The sequence below is a fragment of the Crocodylus siamensis genome, chromosome 8 (genome assembly GCF_052110815.1).
Source record: "Crocodylus siamensis isolate JL-2025a chromosome 8, ASM5211081v1, whole genome shotgun sequence".
Classification (NCBI taxonomy): Eukaryota; Metazoa; Chordata; order Crocodylia; family Crocodylidae; genus Crocodylus; species Crocodylus siamensis.
In genome coordinates, this window is record NC_143402.1 from 68478146 (window position 1) to 68499493 (window position 21348).

Here is a 21348-nt window from a genome sequence, read left to right on the forward strand (position 1 = left end):
CTTCCTTGCAGCTTGGACGCCCGCGCTGCTGTGTGTCGTACTCAGAGCTGGATTTGGAGGGTCACTCGGCAGCTGGAGCTTCCAAACTACACAGGGCAATAAGGATCTCGGTGTTCGGTCTAAACCAACGGCGTCCTCTGCACCGAGGAATCCTTCTGTGGAGACCGTTCAGTGGTGTGAGCTCAAGCTTTTTGATGAGTGTCAGGATATTTGCTGGTTTTCTTAAAGATTCAGTTCCTGTAGGCATATAATGAAGGTGGATTCTTAGCTGAGCCTCACACAAAAAAGAGTAAGATTTTTAACTTTCCTTATTCCAGAAAGAAGGTGACACTGTGTAGAGTTACCATATGTCTGGGTTTTCCCGGACATGTCCTCTTTTAAGGTCTTCCAGCTTCAATCCAGGCCGTTTTTTAAAATATGACAAAATGTCCAGGATTTTGGTCAGCTCAGCTTCAAAGTTTTTCCCAGCACTTCCCAGCCTTGCCCTAGCAAGGAGCTGCTTGGGGCCAGGGCAGGGTGATTGGCAGTAGGGCGCACACACAGTAGCCAGCATGTAGCCAGGGAGGGAGTGGGAGCAGCCCGGCAGCTGAATGCAGGTAAGTCTGTAGGGGGCAAGGGTTGGAGGGCCAGGACTTCAGGGGCAACAAGGAGCTACGTGGCCAGGCAGGACTAGAGGGAGCAGGGGGCTGCGGGTCAGGAATGAGAAGCATCGGCTGGGCTGGGGAGGGGCTGTGGCCTGAGTGTCAGGGGCACCGCAGGGCAGAGGATGGTGGGTTAGGGGGGCAGGGCACTGACAGCACCAGGGGGTTGAGGGTCAGGAGTAATGGGCACCTGCAGGGATGGTGTGGGGAAGCTGTGGGGTGGAGTGAGGGGCACCAGCATGGCCCAGTGTGGCAGGGTTTGTGGATTGGGAGTGAGGGCCACTGGCAGGGCTGGGGGTGTGTGGCTTGGGAGTGCAGGCAACAGAATGGGCAGGGGCAGGGCACCAGCATATTACTGCCCACCTCCCACAGTCATATACCGTCCCCTGCCCCTCTTCATCCCCCCATGCGACAGGTGTCCTCTTTTCTGGAACTGGAAATACAGTCACCCTAATACTGTGACTGGAAGGCAGCTTACCCAGCCAGTTGTCAAAAAGCAGGAAAATAAGCATGAAGATATCTTCAATGGAAAACCGGGAAATGGCTCTGGCAAAATGGAAATGTATAAGACAGGCATTTTAACCCCCAAAAAGGAACATTTAAAATGTTGTTGCAAGTTGACAAATCCAGATTGTGTATTGCTAGGCTCTGTCTCAGTCCAGTTTTTCCTACTCTGAAAAGATCTGACCATTCTTAATGCTGGAGTTTTTCTACAGAAAATGTTCCTACAAGGAAAAATTTTTAGCTGGGAAGTTTGAGTCCTAGCACTGCCTCTGCCACATGTACCCAAGCAGGGCACAAGCTTCAGCATCCCCTGTCTAACTTGGGCCCTGGGATGCAGCATCATTGCAGGGAGAAAGGCTCAGGGATCCCTGTGTCTGTCTCCTGCACAGGCTGGGTGTTGAGAGGATCTGGGGCTGGGCCCCAGGAGAGTGACGGGCCCTGAAGGCAGGTTGAGGTCTGTGATGCCCAGGTATAACAGAGACTAATGAGCCACAAATGCTCGTCATAATCAGCAAATTTGCCCCTAATTAGAGATAGGGGGGAGTTCTTATCTATTTGCTTCCCCATAGAGACTGGATAAGGATGACAAACTTTTCAACATTTCCCAGCTCTGTCCCTGCAGGCAAACACATCAGAGGCCAAGCAATCCCTTCACTACTCCTCACTGCGGGGGCATGGAAATGACTCGCCATGTCTGTGCCTCCACAGGCTGCTGCGCAGCAAGAGACATTTTGACACTGAATGATCCCAGCGCAGTGACGGGCCCGGAGACAGTGACGGGACCTGAAGGTGGTTCGGTGTCTGTGATGTGCCACTATGGGAAAGGCTATGAAGAGTATCCGAAATTCTGGTGCAGAGACAACGTGGTTTCATACTTCGGCAACAGCCACGTCATAGAGACCACAGAGTCGGAGGCGGAGGTGTGGCGGGACCGATTCTCCATCCGGGACAACCACACCCAACACACGATCACGGTGACCATGGAGACCCTGACGATGGCAGACACCGGCACCTACCTGTGCAGGATAAATATGCCACTTGGTTTTGATCCCACACACGCTGTGGAGCTGTCTGTGTCCCCAGGTAAGTCCCTGCCCTGCTCCCATCCATAGGAGCACCAGGGGCTTTGCGGTGCAGCGCACCACCCGGGGGGTCAGCGCCCTGCGCTTGCTAAATGCAGATCCTATTACACCTGCGGTGCAACATAACCAAACAGAGATGGGGAGGGCGTGCAGGCGTGTGGCTGCTGGCAGGGGAGGGCAGTGCCATGACAAGGCATTTCTCGACTCACGCCCAGCTCCTCCCACCCAACACCACAGCCTCACCAAGCAATCCCCCTCGCGGGCATCGGGGCATGTGGCACTGCAGGTGAATACACTGAGGGGCACCTGGTCTCCTGCCCAGGTGGTCTCCAAGGTGCAGTCTCACAGCAGTGGGCACGGGGTCCTGCCCTTATCCCCGGGCGGTCCCCATCCCTCCACCATCATCGCCCCCATCTGGAACGCGCGGGCTCAGCTTCACACACCGAGCTCCTGGTTGCTCACTCCTGGTTTCTGGGGACCACCTGAGGCAGTGGCTGTCGATGCTTCCTGGGACTCTCCCCCAGGGCACAGGGCTCTTTCCTGGTGCAGGCGCTGGAGTGGGGCCGGGTCTCACTGCCAAGCCCACCGCTGACAGGACCGGGGAAGTTCCCAAAGAAGAAGGTCTGGTAGCACCAGGAGAGTCCTCATGTTTTGTGAGGACCAGCTCTTCTGCATGCATTATGGAGTGATATGCATTTGTTGGCCATGCCCTTGAGGCCCACCATGAATCATCTCACAGGCCTAAAACACTGCAGTTGCTGAAGCTCATCTCTAATCCTAGAACCAGCCCCACTGACTGAGCAAGCACCCTGGATGCTGCCATGTTAACCATGCAAGGGGGGCTCTGGTTGAGGTTATGTGCCCTGCCTCCCAAAGTGCAGCCCAGGGGGTGGGGAGCAAAGAGGACACCTTCCCAGCTGTCCATTCTGGTTGGGCAGATGCACATGGGACTGCTGTAATGCATCACATACTCATTTGCTCAGGCTTCCTGCGTATTGCTCCACAGGCTGCAGCTTTCCCAGAACCAAAGATGAAGAGGCTTTTCTGTCCAGCCTTGCCTGCCCCTGACATGCCCCTGTGCTAGGGATGGAGGGGAGCCTAAATCCACCTTTGCCATACCCACAGTGGGGGAATGTCCCCCTACTGACTTCAGGGATTTCATGACCCCTACACACCCTAGTAATAAAACTCTGGCTTGAATCTACCGATGCATCTCAAGCAAGACCCAAGAAGTCATCCTCCTGCTTTACACAGTCTTGGTGAGGCCACAGCTGGAGTACTGCATCCAGTTCTGGTCGCCACACTTTAGAAAGGATGTGGAGAAGTCTGAGAGAGTCCAGAGGAGAGCCATGCACAGGATTAGAGGTCAAGAGAACAGGCCTTATGAAGAGAGGCTGAGAGGCATGGGACACTTCAGCCTGGAGAAGTGAAGGCTCAGGGGTGGCTTGGTGGCAGCCAATAACTATACAAGGGGTGTAAATCAGGAACTGGGGAGAACTGGGAGAGCATCTGTTCCCCAGGGCACCCCAAGGGAAGACATGGTCTAATGGTCACAAACTGCTGGAACAGTTTTGGACTGAGCCCGATGATCTCACGATTTCCCCTCCAGCCCTAATGTCAATGCAATCTATGAAATCTATGGCAGCAGCGAACAGAATCATTTCCTGTACTTAGGTTTGAACCTTGGTCTTAGAAAGGAGAACACCTCGTATCACTGAGAAAGTGGCCGTAGAGGGGGCCCCAAACTGATCACAGGACTCCAGCGGTGGCCTCACCAGTGCTGAAAGAGGGGAAGAGCCACTGCCCTTGACCTGCTGGCAACCCTCCTACCAGTGCAGCCCACTGTTGTCTGAAGGGGGAAGAAGCTGAAGGGGGAGAGATCCCTTGCACTGTGTGAATTGCCATGAGACAGGAAACCACTGCACCCACGATCATGACAGCGCTCACTCACCCTGCTGCAGTGGGGCGTTGGTTAGGGAGATCGGCTTCATCTTCCTTAGCAGCTGTCCATGCTGAGGTCGGCTTTGTGGGGGCTGCAGGAAGGGAGGGTGGCAGTGTCCGTCCTGCTGAGTGTGAGGAAGGAAGAGCCACTGAGGGGTGAAAAATCAAATCTTACAGACCCCCAGCAGGGCCGTAGCTGGGAGTGGGAATGTGGGTAGGTCCCAGCTTATGATGCGTGAACCCAAAAGGCTGATGTCACAGTGAATTGTGTTGCAGATGGATTTGAGTAGTTAACACCCCCAGCCCCACACCACAACCTCGAGTATCTCCTGGTACATACCTGCTGCCCATATTAAACAGATGCCCCGTGCTTGAACACCTGCCTGCTCTCTGGTCAGTGAATATTATTAGTTCACTGGTATTCCCCCAGGCTCATATTCACTTGGCTGCTACTTGCTGAGCCGCAGCCCACACTAGTCCTCCCACAGACACGTGGCTTCCCTCCAGGCTGAAGCACGGCCACTTTCTCAGTGACACGAGGTGTTCTCCTTGGGTTCCCACAGAGCAAAGAGCACCCCCTGGTCAGGCTGCAGACCCCGGTGCACCACCGTTGCAGCAGCCTCTCACAAACTGACTCCTCGGTCCAGTCCCATCTCCCCTGACAGATGTAGCAGAGTCCCCTAGTACTGGCTAAGACAATGATTGATGTTGCTCCAACTACCAAAGGATTTGGCAGATGCCTGCCCAATTTACAGCCCATCAGACACAGCTTGCACCTGCTGAAGCTCTCTTATCCATTGCAGCTATCTCCATGATCTCCATCAACCACAAAACTGCCAGCTCATACCCGCTCCTGCAAGCCCCTCTCCACATGGAGCGTGTCTACAGGAGGCAAAGCCTGTACCTCACACTCTTCTCCAGTGAGTGCCCACCTCCCTGCCCTGTGGCACTGTGCATTCAATATTCAACCATCCCAGCTTCATGAGTAAGGTCACACCTTTGGTGATATTATCAGACAAAGCAGCTTTTGTCAGCGTCTACTTGGAGGTCTACTTAGGCACAGTCAAATGTAGGAAAATGTTAGCATTGGGAAGTCACAGACTGAGCCCGTTTACACCAGACTGTCGCTGGCTCTTTTATTGCATGAATGAGACCCAACGTAGGTCCTGGGGGTCTGTCAGTGGTGGGTGCTCAAACCTTCATGCTCCCTTCCTTTCATGAACACCCATCCCACCTTCAGGAAGAGAGCAGTCTAGTTGAACCAAGAGGGCTTGTCTTCTCACTACACCGTCCTCCATCTGCAGGTCCCAGGCCAGCAGCATCCATTTCCTGCTCCTGGTCGGTCTGAAGGTGCCCGTCTTCCTGTGCATGGTGTGTGCCGTGGTGTGGGTGAGCGTGCGCTATGGGGGCAGCTCCAGTGACACGGAGCCACACAGACGTGGTAAGAGCTTCTGGCATTTGTCCCATAAGTTAACACGTGGTCATCACAAACTCCAGGGCAGCATGCGTTGTGTGTCCTTGGATCCAGTCAGGCAAGAAACCAGCTGCTCAAGTCACACTGCCCCTGCTCCCCCGTTCCCCCACTGGTGCAGGGGTTATCATCCCTGGTAGGTTTGTGCCCAATGGAGTTTACTCCCCATGGAGCTGAGCTCAGCTCCCCCATTCCCAACCTACCCAAGAGAAACTCCTCAAGTCCTGTCTCTTGAGGTGTCCTCATTTTATTCAGATCTACATATGATAACATCTCCAACCCTGTACACCCAGCCATGTTGTCCACTTCACAGTTAGGCCAAACTTTAGTGTATATTATAGGTAGGGGGACCGTCTCACTGCTCTGCAGTCCTTGATGCAGGATCTCAGGCTAGATTGCATTAAGATGACTGCTGTCTCCAACCAATCAGCATTAAGCAATTCCTTAATACTGACCAAGACAATTCACCCACATTGAGCATAGACAGATGTCCAAAAGGCACCAGACCACCAAAGGTTAGTGCTGACTTAGTTAAGGAGAACTTGGAGGGGCTGGATGGGTACAAGTCAGCTGGCCTGGATGACCTCCATCCACTGGTGCTGAAGGAATTGGCCAGTGTCATTGCTGAGCCACTGGCATGGCTGTTTGATCTCTCATGGTGGTCTGGCCAGGTCCCTGAGGACTGGAAAAGGGCCAATGTGGTGCCCATTTTCAAGAAGGGGAGAAGGAATTATCCAGGTTACTTTAGACCAGTCAGTCTTACCTCTATCCCTGTGAAAATACTAGAAAATATCATCAAAGAGCACATTTGTGAAGTCCCAGCAGGGGAAATGATGCTGAAAGGAAACCAGCACGCATTTGTCGCAGATAGATCCTGCCTGACAAACCTTATAGCCTTTTATGACCAGGTCACACGCTGCCTTGACACAGGAGCTGAGGCCGATATCATCTACCTGGATTTTAGGAAGGCCTTCGACACAGTTTTGCATCCTATTCTCATAGAGAAGCTAAAGGCTCTTGGCCTGGAAGGAGGTGGGCAGTGGGGTCCTGCAGGGTTCAGTCCTTGGACCGGTGTTATTTAATATCTTCATCAGCGATTTGGATGTGGGTGTGGACAGCACCTTCTCCAAGTTCACAGATGATACCAAGTTATGGGGCAAAGTGAATACACTGGAGGGCAGGGAGCAGATAGAGGCTGACATGGACAGGTTAAATCAATGGGCGCAACGTAGTAGGATGCAATTCAACAAAGATAAATGTAAGGTACTCCACCTAGGAAGGAGGAATCCTCAGCACACCTACAGGTTGGGGGATGTCCTCCCCAGCAGCTCAGAGGCTGATAGAGATCTTGGAGTCGTAGTTGACTCCAAGATGAACATGAGCCAGCAGTGTAACGAGGCCATCAAGAAAGCCAATCGCACCTTGTCATGTATTAGCAGATGCATGACCAACAGATCGAGGGAGGTGATGCTCCCCCTCTATGCGGCATTGGTCAGGCTGCAGTTGGAGCACTGTGTCTAGTTTTAGGCGCCGCACTTCAAGAGGCACACCGAGGACCTGGAGAGGGTCCAGAGGAGGCCACACGCATGATTAGTGGTCTCCGTGGAAGACCCTACGAGGAGAGGTTGAGGGATCTGGATCTCTTCAGACTTTACAAAAGACAGTTGAGGGGTGACCTTGTAGCCACCTACAAGTTTATCAGGGGAGGACAGCAGGGAATTGGGGATGCACTGTTTAACAGAGCACCCCAGGGAGTAACTAGGAGTAATGGGTGCAAACTAGTGGAGAGTAGATTTAGATAAGACATTAGGAAGAAATTTTTTACAGTAAGGGTAGCCAGAGTCTGGAAATGACTTCCAAGAGAGGTGGTGCTATCACCTAACTTGGAGGTCTTCAAGAGGAGGCTTGACAGTCACCTGACTGGAGTTGTCTGACCTCGGTCCTTTTCCTGCCAGCAGCAGGGGGTCGGACATGACGATCCATTGGGTCCCTTCCAACTCTATAATCTGTGAATCTATGAATTCTGCCCCAGTCACCACTGGTCTCTGACGTGTTACGGATTACGACCTCCCTCACTCCTAGGCCCAGGAAGGGCCTGAACTATCACACCAGCAATGCCTCCACCTGCCTTGCATTCAGCATCTCCCAGGTGCTCGACCTGATTCTCCACTCCCTTACACAGAAATGGATTTGGAGCAAAGTCAAAGGAGTTCCTCTGGGAACAGCCCTTTCACCCTGGGACAAATCCAGGATCCTTGTGAGAAGAGTAAGTCCTTTGAGAGAGCCCTTTGAGAGAGTAAGATGTCTTTTCCTAGGTCTTCAGGGAGTGAAGGGGTGCTAAGAACTGGGATCTGTATGTCATATGTGGAATCAGAGTTTAAGGATATCATAATAAATCAAATCTCATTTTTCCCCTTAAAGACAGGATCTTTATGGATAAGACCTGAGACAGCACCTGAGATGTAGGCCTCCACCTTTCTTGGATCCCCTTTTGGTCCTGCAAGCTCAGCTGGCAAAGCATCCCCTCAGGCATTATGCAGGGATATCTGAAGACTGAATAATCCATCAAGTACTTGTAGGTCATCCTTTTTTCCCCTCTCCCTGGTTTTGAGCAGGCTGTTGCATTTCTTGTTCATTGTGCTAGTGTGGTTGTGTTCTTTGTTTTTTGCCTAAGACAACTCGAGCCCTGGAAAGACCCTCTTAGGCTTTACAAATCCCCAAATATATATATATATTATTTAATGCACAAGTTACGATATCCAAGAACAACAAGCAAGATGTGGACCCTTAAAGGCTACATAAGACAACTGCATGGATTCATCTCATGAGGGTTTTCTTGTCTACCTGGATATGAAGTGATGACTGTAATTATATTTTGTTTTGCTAATTTGGTTGTAGCTGGATGGCTGCCTGGTGCCCTCTTGTGTCTTTTAAATCTTGAAATATTTTTTTAAATTAAATTATTGAAACATTTCATTGACCAAACACTAACATCCACTGACAGCCTCCAGCATGCAGTGGAGTCCAGCTTACTGGTTACTCACTCTTTCCCATTCGTCCTGCATCCTGGTTTGTGAAGACTGGAAGGGGCAGGTGAGAGAACAGAGCAGCAGGCTGCACCAGGTGAGACGACAATGACATTAGGGCATTTCAGGGAATCTGCAGGGTTTTTATATTTCCCAGGACACACTGCTGTTCCACACAGAGGCCACTGACTTTGGGGAAATTGTAAAGAAAAGACATGTAAAAGCTTTAGTATGAATATTTCATTGAACCAGAAGGAATCTCCTGGGTCACTGAGTCCCTGATGGTAGCAGGCAACTATGTGGTCTGGTCCCCTTCATGAATGCATCAGCTCCATTATAAATTAGTGTAACCCTGTGCTGGCACACTACGGTCAGGTCATGCTCCGGATTTTGGGTCCTCAGGGTGCCAGTAGCCTCAGAGCCCCTCAAGCAGACTACAGCCTGAGGTGTCTCATGGAGAGGTGTGCTCCTCACCCTCACTGCCCAGGAAGTCACTCTGAACCCAATGAATACATTACTCTTTAATATACACAACCAATTTAAATAATATAAAATAAACAAAAAACATATTTTTTATATATAGAAAAAAATGCAGGGTTACCAAACACAGACAGGGTCACAACACGCTTAGACACAGTAGAGGTGGAAGTCATTTGCTTGGATCTTAGCAAGACCTTTGATACGGTATCTCATCCCATTCTCTTAAATAAATTAAGAGGCTGTGACACAGATGTTTCACACAGTCCGGTGGGTAGCAAATTGGCTTTGTGGTCGCACCCAGAGTGGTAGTAGACAGGTCAGTATTGACCTGGAAGGAGGTGGGTAGTGGGGTCCCGCAGGGTTCGGTCTTTGGACCTGTACTCTTCAATATCTTTACCAGTGACTTGGATGTGGGGGCAGAGTGTACACTGTCCAAGTTTGCAGTCGATACTAAATTGTGGGGTTGAAGTGCCCACTCCGGAGGGTAGGGAACAATTGCAAGCAGACCTGGACAGGCTGGAAAAGTGGACAGTACACAGTAGGATGCAGTACAACAAGGACAAGTGCAGAGTGCTGCACCCAGGGCGCAAAAATATCCAGCACACCTACTGGCTGGGAAGCGACCCTCTCAGTGGCACAGAAGCGGAAAAGGATCTCGGAGTCAAAATAGACTCCAAGATGAACATGAGTCGTCAGTGTGATGAAATCATCAGCAAAGCACTTTAACAGGCATCAGCAGATGCATCACAAACACAGCCAAGGAAATGATACTTCCCCTCTATGTGGCATTGGTCAGACCACAGCTGGAATACAGTGTTCAGTTTTGCTTCCAACTATTTGAGTTGGTCTAATAAAAGATATTAGATTTACCCAAAAAACCTTGCCTGCCTATGTCCTTAGACCAACACGGCTACAACTTACAACCCTTTTAGACAGGCTTGTTTCTGAAAATACACTTACTGGCAAGCAGGAGTGATTAGCACGCCTGTGCGAGTAGGCAGCTATTCAATCTGGCTTCGGATCCCGCTGCTTTGGATGCTAGCGATCTGATCTGGAGCTCTGGATCAGTTTCCCGCTTCGATCCGGTTAAAGCAGCTCTGAAGCTTCAGAGCTGCCTCAAGAATCCAGCCATAGAGTATAACGGGGAATATATGAAATATCAATAACACTGTTTTTTAGTCTGATTTGGATGAAGCTTGCAGGGACGGCAGCCTCTGCTGATCAGGAGCATGAAGCTTGCCAAGTTGCAAGGAGATCGGTGCAGGGGCTTGGGGGGAACTGCCCCCAAATTCTTGAAAGCAAAACTCATGTCATGTGTATGTGTTATACCACAGAGAGGGTGAAAACTGCAGGGGTAGTGGCCCCTGCTGAAGCCATGAAGTCTGCCAAGTTTCAGGAAGATCGGTGCAGGGGTTTGGGGGGAACTGCACCCCAAATTCTTGAAAGCAAAACTCATGTGTATGTGTGACACCACAGGGGGGTGAAAATTGCAGGGACGGTGGCCCCGGTGAGGCCACAAAGCCTGCCAAGTTTCAAGGAGATCGGTGCAGGGGTTTGCGGGGAACTGCACCTCAAGCTGCAGACGAGCATAACTCGTGCCATGGGTGACACTGCATGTGTTCAGGCACAGCGGGGTGACAGCTGCAGGGATGGTGGCCCCTGCTGCGATGCCTGCCAGCTGTCGAGGAGATCGGTGCAGGGGGGGTCTGGGGCCCTGCACCCCTAGCTGCTGACAGGCAAAACGCGTGCTTGTACAACTGACTGTCTCTGTCTTGGGCCAGTTGATTGTCTGCATTATTTCCTCTCCTTAGTCTGTGGTTTTGTAGGTGTTAATAGCAAGGATGGTCCCCTGACTCTGTGGTTTGAGGCTCCCAGTTTAGGTTTCATCATAACGTCCTAGCCAGACACACCACACAACTGAATCACTGACCCTCTAAGGGCTGTGCTGCTTCTCCCAGCCCCAGCGAGGCTACCAGCCTTGCTTACCAACCCCTCCCAGGGCTCGTCCCCACTCTTCCCCTGGCAGCTCTGACCCCGCCGGGGGACCAACTTTGCATCGGACAACACAGGCTCTCTCCCAGTCTCCCCTGGCTTGGGCTGAGTCTGCCCCGCCTCTCTTCAGGACTGGGGTCTGCTCCTTGTCCCCCTCCTTCAAGCTGCTACTTCCCATTTTTTCTTTTGCCTCCCTCAGCTTTTATGGCTCAGTAACAGGTAATCAGAGCCCCTGGTTTGCAATGCAGGCTTTGTCACAATTTAAACACTCCAGTAAGAAGCATGCAACGTACCCTGCATACTGGTCGGGCTTATGCACCCTCTACAACGTTTTGCCGCCCCTTCCTTGCAGAGCCCTGAAGCAGAGATCACCCACTTAGCCTGCAGCCAGGTGAACTTTGCAGCTGTTACATTAGGTATGTTTCCTGCCCCCTCGGCCTATACAGGAGGCAGCGTGTGGAAGCACCAGGCTTGCTAACGTTGGCATTTCTCCCTTATATTCCCGGTTGGCCATTCTTCACTTGCCTTCTTGTCCTCATTCTCCTTCCTGCATCATTAGGACCCCTGCTCCTTACACCTCCGGTAACATCCCATCCTGGCTGATGATGTTGGGATGGGGAGGAATTAATTTGCTCTTCCCTCCATTTTGCCCATTCCTCTCCCAAAGTCTGGCCCCACGGCACTTCCAGGTTCACCCCAGGCTTGCCCACATCAAAGCCATTATGTTACCTCTCTCTTGAAAATCAGAAGAAGAAAGGGAACCTCAGATTCAGATATTTTTAACTCCTGTGCTTTTAAAACCAGTCTCATTCAGGTGGGGACTTTTGAAAGACATGTTGGCCATGGGGCTGGCAATCCTCAGACTCGGCCACAGAAAGAATAATGAACAACTTCAGTGGCTGCACCAACAGCTAACCCCTCAGCGCTGCCGTAGCCTGAGGTCTTCATGCAAATCAGCCAAGGGTTTCAGGGAAGGGAATGTGCAAGACCAAAATTTCCCATCAACCACTAATGCCCACAAAGAAATGAGACCGAGAGTTTGGCAGCAAAGTAGGAGCTTCCTTGTGGGGAAGTGAAGCAGCTGAGCCGCCCCAAAGCCCCGGCTTGAGGAACTGGTCAGTGAGCCTCAGGGCTTGCAGCTGCTGTAGGAAGCCGAGGCTCTCTTGCAGATCCCAGAGGGGCCAGAGTTTCCCAGCAAAACACTGACCTGCAGAGGAAAGCAGGACCATGTGGACATCCCTCGTTTCGGTCTGGTTTCTTTTCTTAGGTGAGTACCACATGGATGCTTTGAATCACTGGAGACTCTCTAAAACAGCTGGTCCAGCACAGGCTGCCAGCTCTGCTGGCTCCCCCATTGAAACAGGAAAACCCTAAGTAATCTCATCAGACAGTCGTAGTTTGCACAAGAGATGGAGTCTCCGAGCTGCGCAGAACTGTTAAAGGAGTTCAGGACGGGATCGCTGCTGGCCCCCAGGGAGGTGCCCGCAGTTGGCAATGAGCTGTTGCCAACTACTGGAACTTTTTGGTTAGGAGAGGGGGTGCACACCGGCTTTCTTTCACAGCCAGGTAATCCCCATATTAATTCACAGCAGGTTTCTGAATTCAAGACCATCTGCTCAGGTGTCTGTTGTGGCTTTTGCTTCAAAGGCTGCTGCTTTTTCATGTGGCTCGTGCACTTCACCAGTGCTCTGCGGCCGTGGGCTGTGGCTCTGTACGTTGCTCCACAAACCCTGGCTTCCACAGAGCAGCATGAAGCCTAACCTCGAGGAGGACGGCAGCTGGTGTTTGCAGGGGATTCTGTGAGAATCCCAGCCTCAGATCTAGTGAGATTACATTGCTAGTGCTCCTGGTTGTGCAGAAAAGTCTGGAGATGTGATCCCCAAGAGGTAGAGCCAAGAAAATTATTATTTAGCAAAATCTGGTGATCTGGAATCTGACTTTTGAACCTGGGATATTTTGGGAGCCAAGCTCAGCAGAGCCAGTGCAGAGATAATTATTCATCTTGATTTAGTGGGATCAAGGAAAACTCAGCCACACGTGGGGGAAACCACCTTGGGATTAAGGCAGGAAAAGCTAGATACGAACAATCTGAAGCAAACAACGGATGTCCTGTTATCGGCAGGCAGCAGTGAAATGTGTGCAAGCCCACGTAAGAGGAGGGGGGAAGGAAAGAGAAACCAAGCCGATTACGTCAGCTTAGTGCCGAGAAGCCGACTGACAGCACTGCTCCCTGCCGGCTGCACGCCCCTGTCTAGTCTGAGTGACACAAGTCCAGCTGGGAGGAATGCCAGCTCTGCCCAATTTTCCCACTTCTGGTCTCTTGTTCTCCACTTCCACAGACCCTTTCCAAAGGCTTCAGCCTCTGCTCCACTTCCCCAGGTGCTGGGGGTGAGCCGGTGCTGTCCTAACAACACTTTCATCATCTCTGTCTCCACCAGGCTGCTGGGCAGTAAGAGGCCCTGGCACGGTGCATGGTCCAGAAGGCGGGTCGGTGTCTGTGCCATGCCACTATGAGGAAGACTACGAGGAGTATCCGAAATCCTGGTGCAAACGCAAAGTCGTGCTGTGCACCCTTAGTCAGATCCTGGAGACCAATGGGACAGAGGCCAAGGTGCGCTGGGGCCGAGTCTCCATCCTGGACAACCACATGGAGCACACGTTCACGGTGACCCTGGAGAACCTGACCCAGGCGGACACTGGGATCTACCTATGTGGGGTGGCAAGGACTGGGCTGCCCCATCTCAGAGACTCTGTGGAAGTGATCGTGTCTCCAGGTACCCCCCTGCTCTGCACCCTCCCAGGCAAAGTTAAGGGGTGGGAATCTACTGCAGAAGCAGCTGGGGCACGTTGGGCAGAGACCGATGGTCAAGTAGGGGAGGTCGACTCCAAATGACCCTCATCTTCTCCAGCCTTGCTCTTCATTCCCAAGATTTGTGTGCACTGCAAAGCAATCCAGGAGCGATTTGCCCATTTCCTTTGCAATTTTCTTTTGCTGCTGATGTGTTGAGGTCTCTGGGGAGATAATCGTTATCACTCTCGGTCAGACACCAAATGGTTGAGATGTGTTGAAACCCATTTCAGTCACTATTGACTAATTCGTTCCCTAACCATGCAGGCAAAGGCTGTGCTATCCCGAACAACTGATGTCCTGGCATTTTGTGCCTTGAGGCGACAGTTTGATAGTCCATCTTTTATCAGACTTCACCAGAACAGAGACTATGAGTTACAGAACGTTCCCCCTTTTATTACAACTTTATCTGTAATTAAAGAGTCACAGGGGATGTAAAAACATAGGTGATTTGTATCACTAAGTCGCTCTAGGTAGGGAGCAAGGGGTGTCAGCCAAGCTAACAAGGGTGCCCACGGGACAGCTCAATGACAGCTTGCCTTATGCCCTGTCCTTGGTGTCGCTACCCCACATCTAGGCACAGCCTCCCACCCCTCCAAGCACTGGTATAAAGGTTTTAGTGCTTCGGAGCAGGAAAAATCCATCCCACAATGCTGCAAAGAGGCATCGACCCCAAAGCAAAGCTGGGGCTCTGATGCAGACTGGGACTAATTTGGGAAGGTTCTGGGACAGGCACGTGGAGTTCAGGGGCAGGGGTTGGTGTCAGCGGGGCTGAGTCTCTCTTCCTGTTTCCAGCTTCTCCTCCTTCAAATGCAGCTGCAGGGATGACAAAAGCAACAGAGCAGCCAGAGGCTTCTGCCTTCACGTGGACTGTGACTGATGAAGATGCATCCAGGCTGTCTGCATCGAGCCCCATGGACGGCAACGGCAAGAGCATTCAGGACCAGTATGTTGCAGGGTTTAAGTTCCAGTGGGTCTGTGGGATCTGCCCGCTAACAGCCCATAGCTGGGCAGAGACCTTCATGCCCTGTTTTGCTTTCAGAGAGTCTCAGCTGTTCCTACTGGCACCTGTCAGAAAGGGCTCCTCTTCCAGGCTTTGCTAGGAACGTCCCTGGGCATCTCCTTGAGGGTGAGGGCAGGTCCACAGGACATGATGATGCCTGTGGCCAACTTAGAAAAAGGAGAATCCCTCTCCTTTCTCAGGGCCCCTTCCCCAGAGCAGCACAATGAATCCTGTCTTCTAGCACACATCCATGGGAAAACTAGCACAGCCTTTAGCAGCAAGAGCCTGCAGGGTGAGACAGGCTGGCTCCAGATCTAAGACAAGGGCAAACCTATTTGCATGGACCTGTTGGACACAAGCTCTTCAGGTCTGGTGACACCGTAAGTGTGGGGCTGAACCCCCTTAGTAGGTTTGGGGTATGTAGCTGGAGTGGAGGCTGAGGCCTTGTGCGGTACCCCGGCTCCTACAGATAGAGAACAGCCAGGTGATGCTGACTGGAGGAGGTGAGCTACATTGACAGGCTTTGCAGTCTCCGTTGCATTTTATATCTGTGCAGAGAACAGCAGAGCAACATCTACATCCTGATTGTGATCTTCCTCCCTGCCCCGTTCCTCTTGGGTCTGATCTCTGCGGCGATCTGCGTGGCTGTGCGCGCCACGAGGAGCTCCACAAGCACAGTGCGGGGCAGACCTGGTGAGAGCATCCAGCATTTGCACCCTCCAATGCCCGGTTCTGGTCTCCAAGGGCTCAGGCACGGTTGCTCCGGGAACATTGAGGAAGGGGCAGCAAAGTGCTACGTTACCAAGAAGCACCCCAGGAAGGTCACTGGCCTGCCCGAGGCATTATGTCCATGGCAAGGATGGAGTAATCCAAGTGCAAGTCCTTGGCTGGTCTTCAGTGCCACAGGGGAAGGGAAGTCAGTGCCCCATGCACTGCCCAGCCCTGGACCCCCACTTGTGTTGGAGCGAGACATGGTCCAGATCCCTCCTATATGCTCAACCACAATGTAGCCCCCGGGGGCTCCAGTGTTGCGCTGGAGAGGCCATATGGCCAAGGTCTCTATGGCTGACCACAGGGGAAAGGTGCCTTTGGGTGTGAACAAAAAGCCACTAGCCTCCAGTGTTTCCCACCCACTCACAAATGGTTTCTGCCTCTTCCTTGCAGCTCAGCCCCTGCCTCTTTCCCGGCCTCTGAACTGAGAGGTACCAGCAGAAGAAAGGGGCAACCCCCAGCCTCGTGTCCTGCACCAGCCCCTGCAGACTGGGCCTGAGTCGCCTCCTGTGTCCACTGATGTGAATCTAGAGTAAGATCAGCGAAGCAGACTGCAGCCAGACCCAGGGAGAGAAAGAGGAAGAACAGAGCCTTCTGGAGCCTGCAAATGAGGAAAGCCACATACCTACCACTCAGGACTGCCCGAAAGTGAGTTGATCCAGAAGTTTCTCAGGGAAGGGGGATTTGTCCTTGCCTCAGAGGTGAGAGCAGTTTGCAGGATAAAAGCAAGGGGAAAAGAGCCAATCACGCACCACCCTTGTGGGAGGGACACCTGAGTTGCATCCTACATCAAATGTGCTTGCTGGGCCCTTTCCGCTCTGTTTCCTCTCGGTCCTTGTTACCCTCTACATTGTCAGGACCTGGGGCAGGCTATCAGCCTGCATCTGTCCCTGCTCACCTTCCTCTGGGGCCTGACTCCTTAGTACTCAGTTGTGCTATAAACCCCGTTTCCTGCGGATAGCAGCTGGCTGGAACAGGGAAGTCCTGTGCCTGCCGAAGAGGAAGCAACACTTTGTCTGGGGAAGAGGCGGCGATTCCCAAACCACATACACAGCAGGCTTAGACCCCACAGAAGCCACAGGGTCTAGCACAGCGATGAAGGGACGCGGGGCTGTCCATACCATCCCCACAAGCACCGCGGGCACCTCAGGAACAGGTGGGAGCTCCTGGCCAAGCCTTCTCCAGGGGGGGCCGGGAACCCTGGAATTCATTCTTGCCTCGGTCGTCGGCTCAAAGCATCACGTCCAGGCTTTGGTGGACAGCTGGGAACACTGCTGGCATTTGTGCATGCAGGGCTGCAACCGGTGGCTCGAGGCGCTAGGAAAGACGGTCCCTCTCAAAAAGAAGACGTGTTTTCAAAGCGGTTTCTGTTCAGACACAGCAAGGCTTTCACACAACGCGAGTCCCAGCTTTGGCGCACTTGTCCACCGCAGCCTGCGTCCCCTCAAGGATTCGGGGGGCCTGTCGGTCCGTCTGGCAGATGAACAGCATACATGCAAGTAAATATATTTTTCAGAATGGGTCACTTCCCTTCCCAGGATTGTGGAGGCATTTCTTTGATAATTCTTTTCATTTGCTTTATTTTATTTTATGATTAATATGGAGGCACACAGAAGGCAGGAATTTTTTAAAAGTCCTCTGACTCTAAATAAAAAAAATATAAAAACACTGTTTGGATTGTAAGCTCTTCAGTGCCTTCTTTTTTTACCGCGTTCAGCTGCCTTCACCCCACCAACACATACCTGCGAACAGCCATAGCTCGGGGGCTCAGACACGCACTCGGGATGTAGGAGACTGAGGCTCAAATCCTTGGTGCAAATGAGGCAGTGCAAGGGGTATTTATGACCCTCACATGACTTGGGCAAGCTGATCGTTTCTGACGACTTGAGTTTTGCAAAACAGAGTCTGCGCCATAGTTACCCCAGTCAGTCTTCAGGGGAGATGAGATGCAGCCTCGGAGTCTGCTGCAAACCGCAACCCCTTCCCAAGGCCCTCAGTCTGTAGGATCAGATAGGCTCTACCAGCCGGTGTAATCAGCTTCATCTCACACCACACTGCTGCTTTCTTCACAAAGTGTCCGGGCACAGCCATCGCCAGAAGAAAAGATGGTGAGCCACTTCCTTCTGCAGCCAAACACCAGCCTTTTCACAAAAAGGGAAGGCAGGTGAGAGAAACCACAAACTAGAGAAGTGGTCAATGAGTCTCACAAATAAGGTCCCCATTTTTCTCTCTCCTAAAAGGAAGCAGGTCACAGGGCTGTCACAGAGAGACCAGATTCACTCAGAGGGACCAGGACCATGCAGATGCTCCCTCTTTGGCTCTGGATCCTTTTCCCGGGTGAGTACAAGATGGGTTGTTTGGGGATCACTTGAAGTGCACAGAAGTCACTGGGCTGGGGCCTGCCGCAAGCTCTGCTGCTTTCTCGTGGCTACTCGGTCGTCCCGGCTGGATTGCAGCCGTGAACACGACTTGCACAGGAGCTGGAGCTTTTCAAGGGTGCGAGGAAGTGACAGTGACGATCTCAGTACTAAGTCCATATCTACGGCACCGTCAGCGCCGAGGAAGCTTTTGGTGTTGTCAAGCTAGGATTTTACACCAAGTCTTGGAATATTTCCTGTTTTTCTTAAAAATTGCAAGACTTGAGGAGTAGAGTTATGTCAGAGGCCTGGCTGCAAATCAGGAGAGTGTTTAGCCTTTGAGATTGCAGAGAAAAGCATGAAAAAGGGAGCTGAGGGCAATGTAACCAGTCAGTAATCAGAAGGCAGGAAAAAGAGCCAGGGAGGTATTTTTGAGGGAAACCCCTGAAATCACAAAGGAAATGGTGAACTGCAACAAGAGGCCATTTTCATTCAAAATGAAAAACGTATTTCAGCATGCCTCATCGAGGCATCTTTGTTGGCTTTCTTTTTCAAAGAGAAAAAACATTTTGTTGTCACTGAATTTTTCCTACAAAAAACGTTTCCGAAGGGACAGGGTTTTAGTCCCCAAATCAGATTCTTACGTCGTATTTCTGGTTCCCTCCCTGCTCCCACCCCACACATCCAGGCTGGGCTGCGGGGGGTGCTGGGCTGGTTCATCGCTGCAGGGAGAAGGGCTCATGGTCTCTGTGCATCTGTCTCCTTCAGGCTTTTGGTTTGTGGTGGGCTCCAGGAACATGGCAGGCCCAGGGACAGGGATGGGTGCCCAAAGTGGACCAGTGTCTGGGACATGCCAGTACAAGGGCTATGAGAAGTATGCGAAACACTGGCGCAAGGTGGAGTCTCACTGGTGTGCCAGTAGGGAATACCTCATTGCAACCCCCGCATCAGTGACTAAGGTGCAATGAGACCAAGTAACCACACCATGAGCATGCTCATAGCAATACTGGGAACCTAAACTGGGCAGATACTGGCATCTGCTATTGCAGGTGAGGCAGGACTGGAGCGGGGCTCAAGGACCCTGTTGAACTGTGTCCTCAGGTAACTCCCTGCCAGTGGGAGGGCATGGAGCTCCAAGGCCGGGTCTGGGCAGCAAGGGAGGGTTGTGCTGGGATTGCAGGTGGGGCAGCACAGACAGTACATGGCCCAAGAGAAGCACAAGCTGCCAACCTGTGAGGAAGTGTTGGGGCTCTCGTGGGGGTCCTGGAGTCAAGCCTGAGAGCTGAACCTGCCCTACCCCGGGACCCAGAGGCCTGCAAAAGTACATCGGGGCACCTATTAGGACCTGGGAGAGCATCTTTCACCAGAGCACCCATGGGAAGACAAGAAGCAATGGGCACAAACCACTTGAAGTTCGCTTTGGATTGGACATAAGGAGAAACTTTTTTATGATTTGAGTGCTGAGCCTGGAAAAGATTCCCCCCAGAAGTGGTACAATCACCTGCCCTGGGCAACTTTAAAAGTGACTTGATGCGCACCTTGCTGGGTCATCTGATCCCAGTGGTCTTCCCTGCCCAAGTGCAGGGGGGCTGGACCCGGTGATCTCATGATCCCTTCCAGCCCCTAACAACTATGAAACTATGGAAAACCTGGGGGGGGTGTTAACAATGCAGCCGGATTCAAGCACCTCCCTTAAGATGACCGTGGTAGAAGTGGGTGTCTAGGATGGTCCCTGATTTCAAACCATTGGGTGGCCAAGGCCTGGGACATGGGGGGGCTTTCAGACAAGGTGTTGGTGGTTGGGTTTGTATTTTCTGACTCCTGGAGTCAGTGTTTCTCTGGTTTAGTTGTGATGGGATCCATTTCCTGAGTAAAGTGAGGTGTGTTTCTGGGTGGGCAGGGTAAGGCCCTGTCCTAGTTGTTTTATGTGTCCAAGCGCAGCTGGAAATAATAGGACACAAGCCACTGGTGAGAGCAAGAGAGTGTCACCATCCTGGCCAACACGGAATATATATTGAATATAAGTAGTAAAACTAGTTAATAGTTGCTATCAGCAGATTCAACAAACAAAACACTAGGCTTAGATTCCAGTGTGTGCTTGCAAATACAAGCGTTTCACAGTATTGTTCTCTACGATACTAAGGGTTTGGCATTTATTTTCACACAGGCGGTGAGTACAGTGTGGCATCATGGCAGCTGCGCTTGCCATGCAGTATGAAGGGTTTGGATTTTGGAATGGTCCATATTTTTTGCATTTACATTTAAATGCAACCTGGTCTTCCTCAGGAAGGGAAGCTCTAGCTGGGCCCATAAAAACCACCTTTCCATGGAGAGCCACCTTGGAAGAAGGCAGTGCCTCCTTTATTTCTCCTCCAAGGTGAGTGCAAGCTGCCCTATCCAGTGGTCAACTCTTTTACTATCCCACTTCTTCCCAGACACCTACCAAGATACATCCCCAAAAAGATGGACGTAAGAACCCCTCACAGGTGGTAGCAGCCCCAAAGAAGTCTAATATGCAAGAATCTGGGGGAAACAGGCTGGAATAATAAGCTGGGAAATAATAAGCTGGGAGGTGGCATTTCTTACAGAGAAGCCATTTGAGCCCAATCAAAACTAATTACTGTTGTCTCTCTAAATGGATGAATGAGTCCCCCAGGTTGGGTCTGGAGGGTCTATGTTAGGGGTGGGGTTGTGACCATCTGTGTTCTCTCTCCTCCAAAATGAAATGTCGTTGCCCATTATCACACAGGGAGCAAACAGAGAACGTTTCACTGGGAGGAGTCAGGTCAGTTCCAGAAAATGTTACCGGCGCCGCTTTCTGCCCATGGTGCAGCAACTTCTTCCTGCTCCTGCAGTTCCCCATCCTCCTGTGCATGGTTTCTGCTGTGGTCTGGGTGAATGTGTCATGCAGGTTGTGCTCCCATGACACAGTGCGGGACCGGCATGGTGAGAACTTCCAATGATCACCCCATGACATTACACACACCGGCACCTGCTCTCCATCCTGCTCAATGGAGCCAGGGACTCGAGCGTGATTTTACCATGATCACAGACTAACAGGCAGCAAGGGGTTGTGTTTCCTCTGGTCACCCAGTGAGGGACACCAACGACTCAAGTTACAGTCCCTCTCCCTTTGTCTCCCTACGGGTCCAGCTGTAGAGTAGTCCCGGCTGGGTCTCTGCCCAGTGCGGTGTAGTCTTTATGGTGGCTAAACCCAGCTATGCTGCCAGGT

General features: G+C 51.8%; 2 protein-coding genes across 2 annotated transcripts; both read left to right on the plus strand.

Moving 5' to 3' along the window:
* The first annotated feature begins 1819 nt into the window (after positions 1 to 1819).
* Positions 1820 to 11497, plus strand: LOC149858977 (CMRF35-like molecule 5). The gene is made up of 4 exons (XM_090061596.1): positions 1820 to 2228; positions 4972 to 5059; positions 5473 to 5609; positions 11490 to 11497. The coding sequence occupies exons 1-4, from the start codon at positions 1820 to 1822 to the stop codon at positions 11495 to 11497; spliced, it is 642 nt and encodes a 213-aa protein (XP_089917722.1).
* A 777-nt stretch (positions 11498 to 12274) lies between these two features.
* On the plus strand, positions 12275 to 17881 carry LOC149858978 (CMRF35-like molecule 7). The gene is made up of 5 exons (XM_090059980.1): positions 12275 to 12404; positions 13576 to 13911; positions 14781 to 14931; positions 15545 to 15681; positions 16153 to 17881. Exons 1-5 carry the CDS (start codon positions 12365 to 12367, stop codon positions 16185 to 16187), a joined length of 699 nt encoding a protein of 232 aa, XP_089916106.1. The 5' UTR covers positions 12275 to 12364; the 3' UTR covers positions 16188 to 17881.
* Positions 17882 to 21348: the final 3467 nt, after the last annotated feature.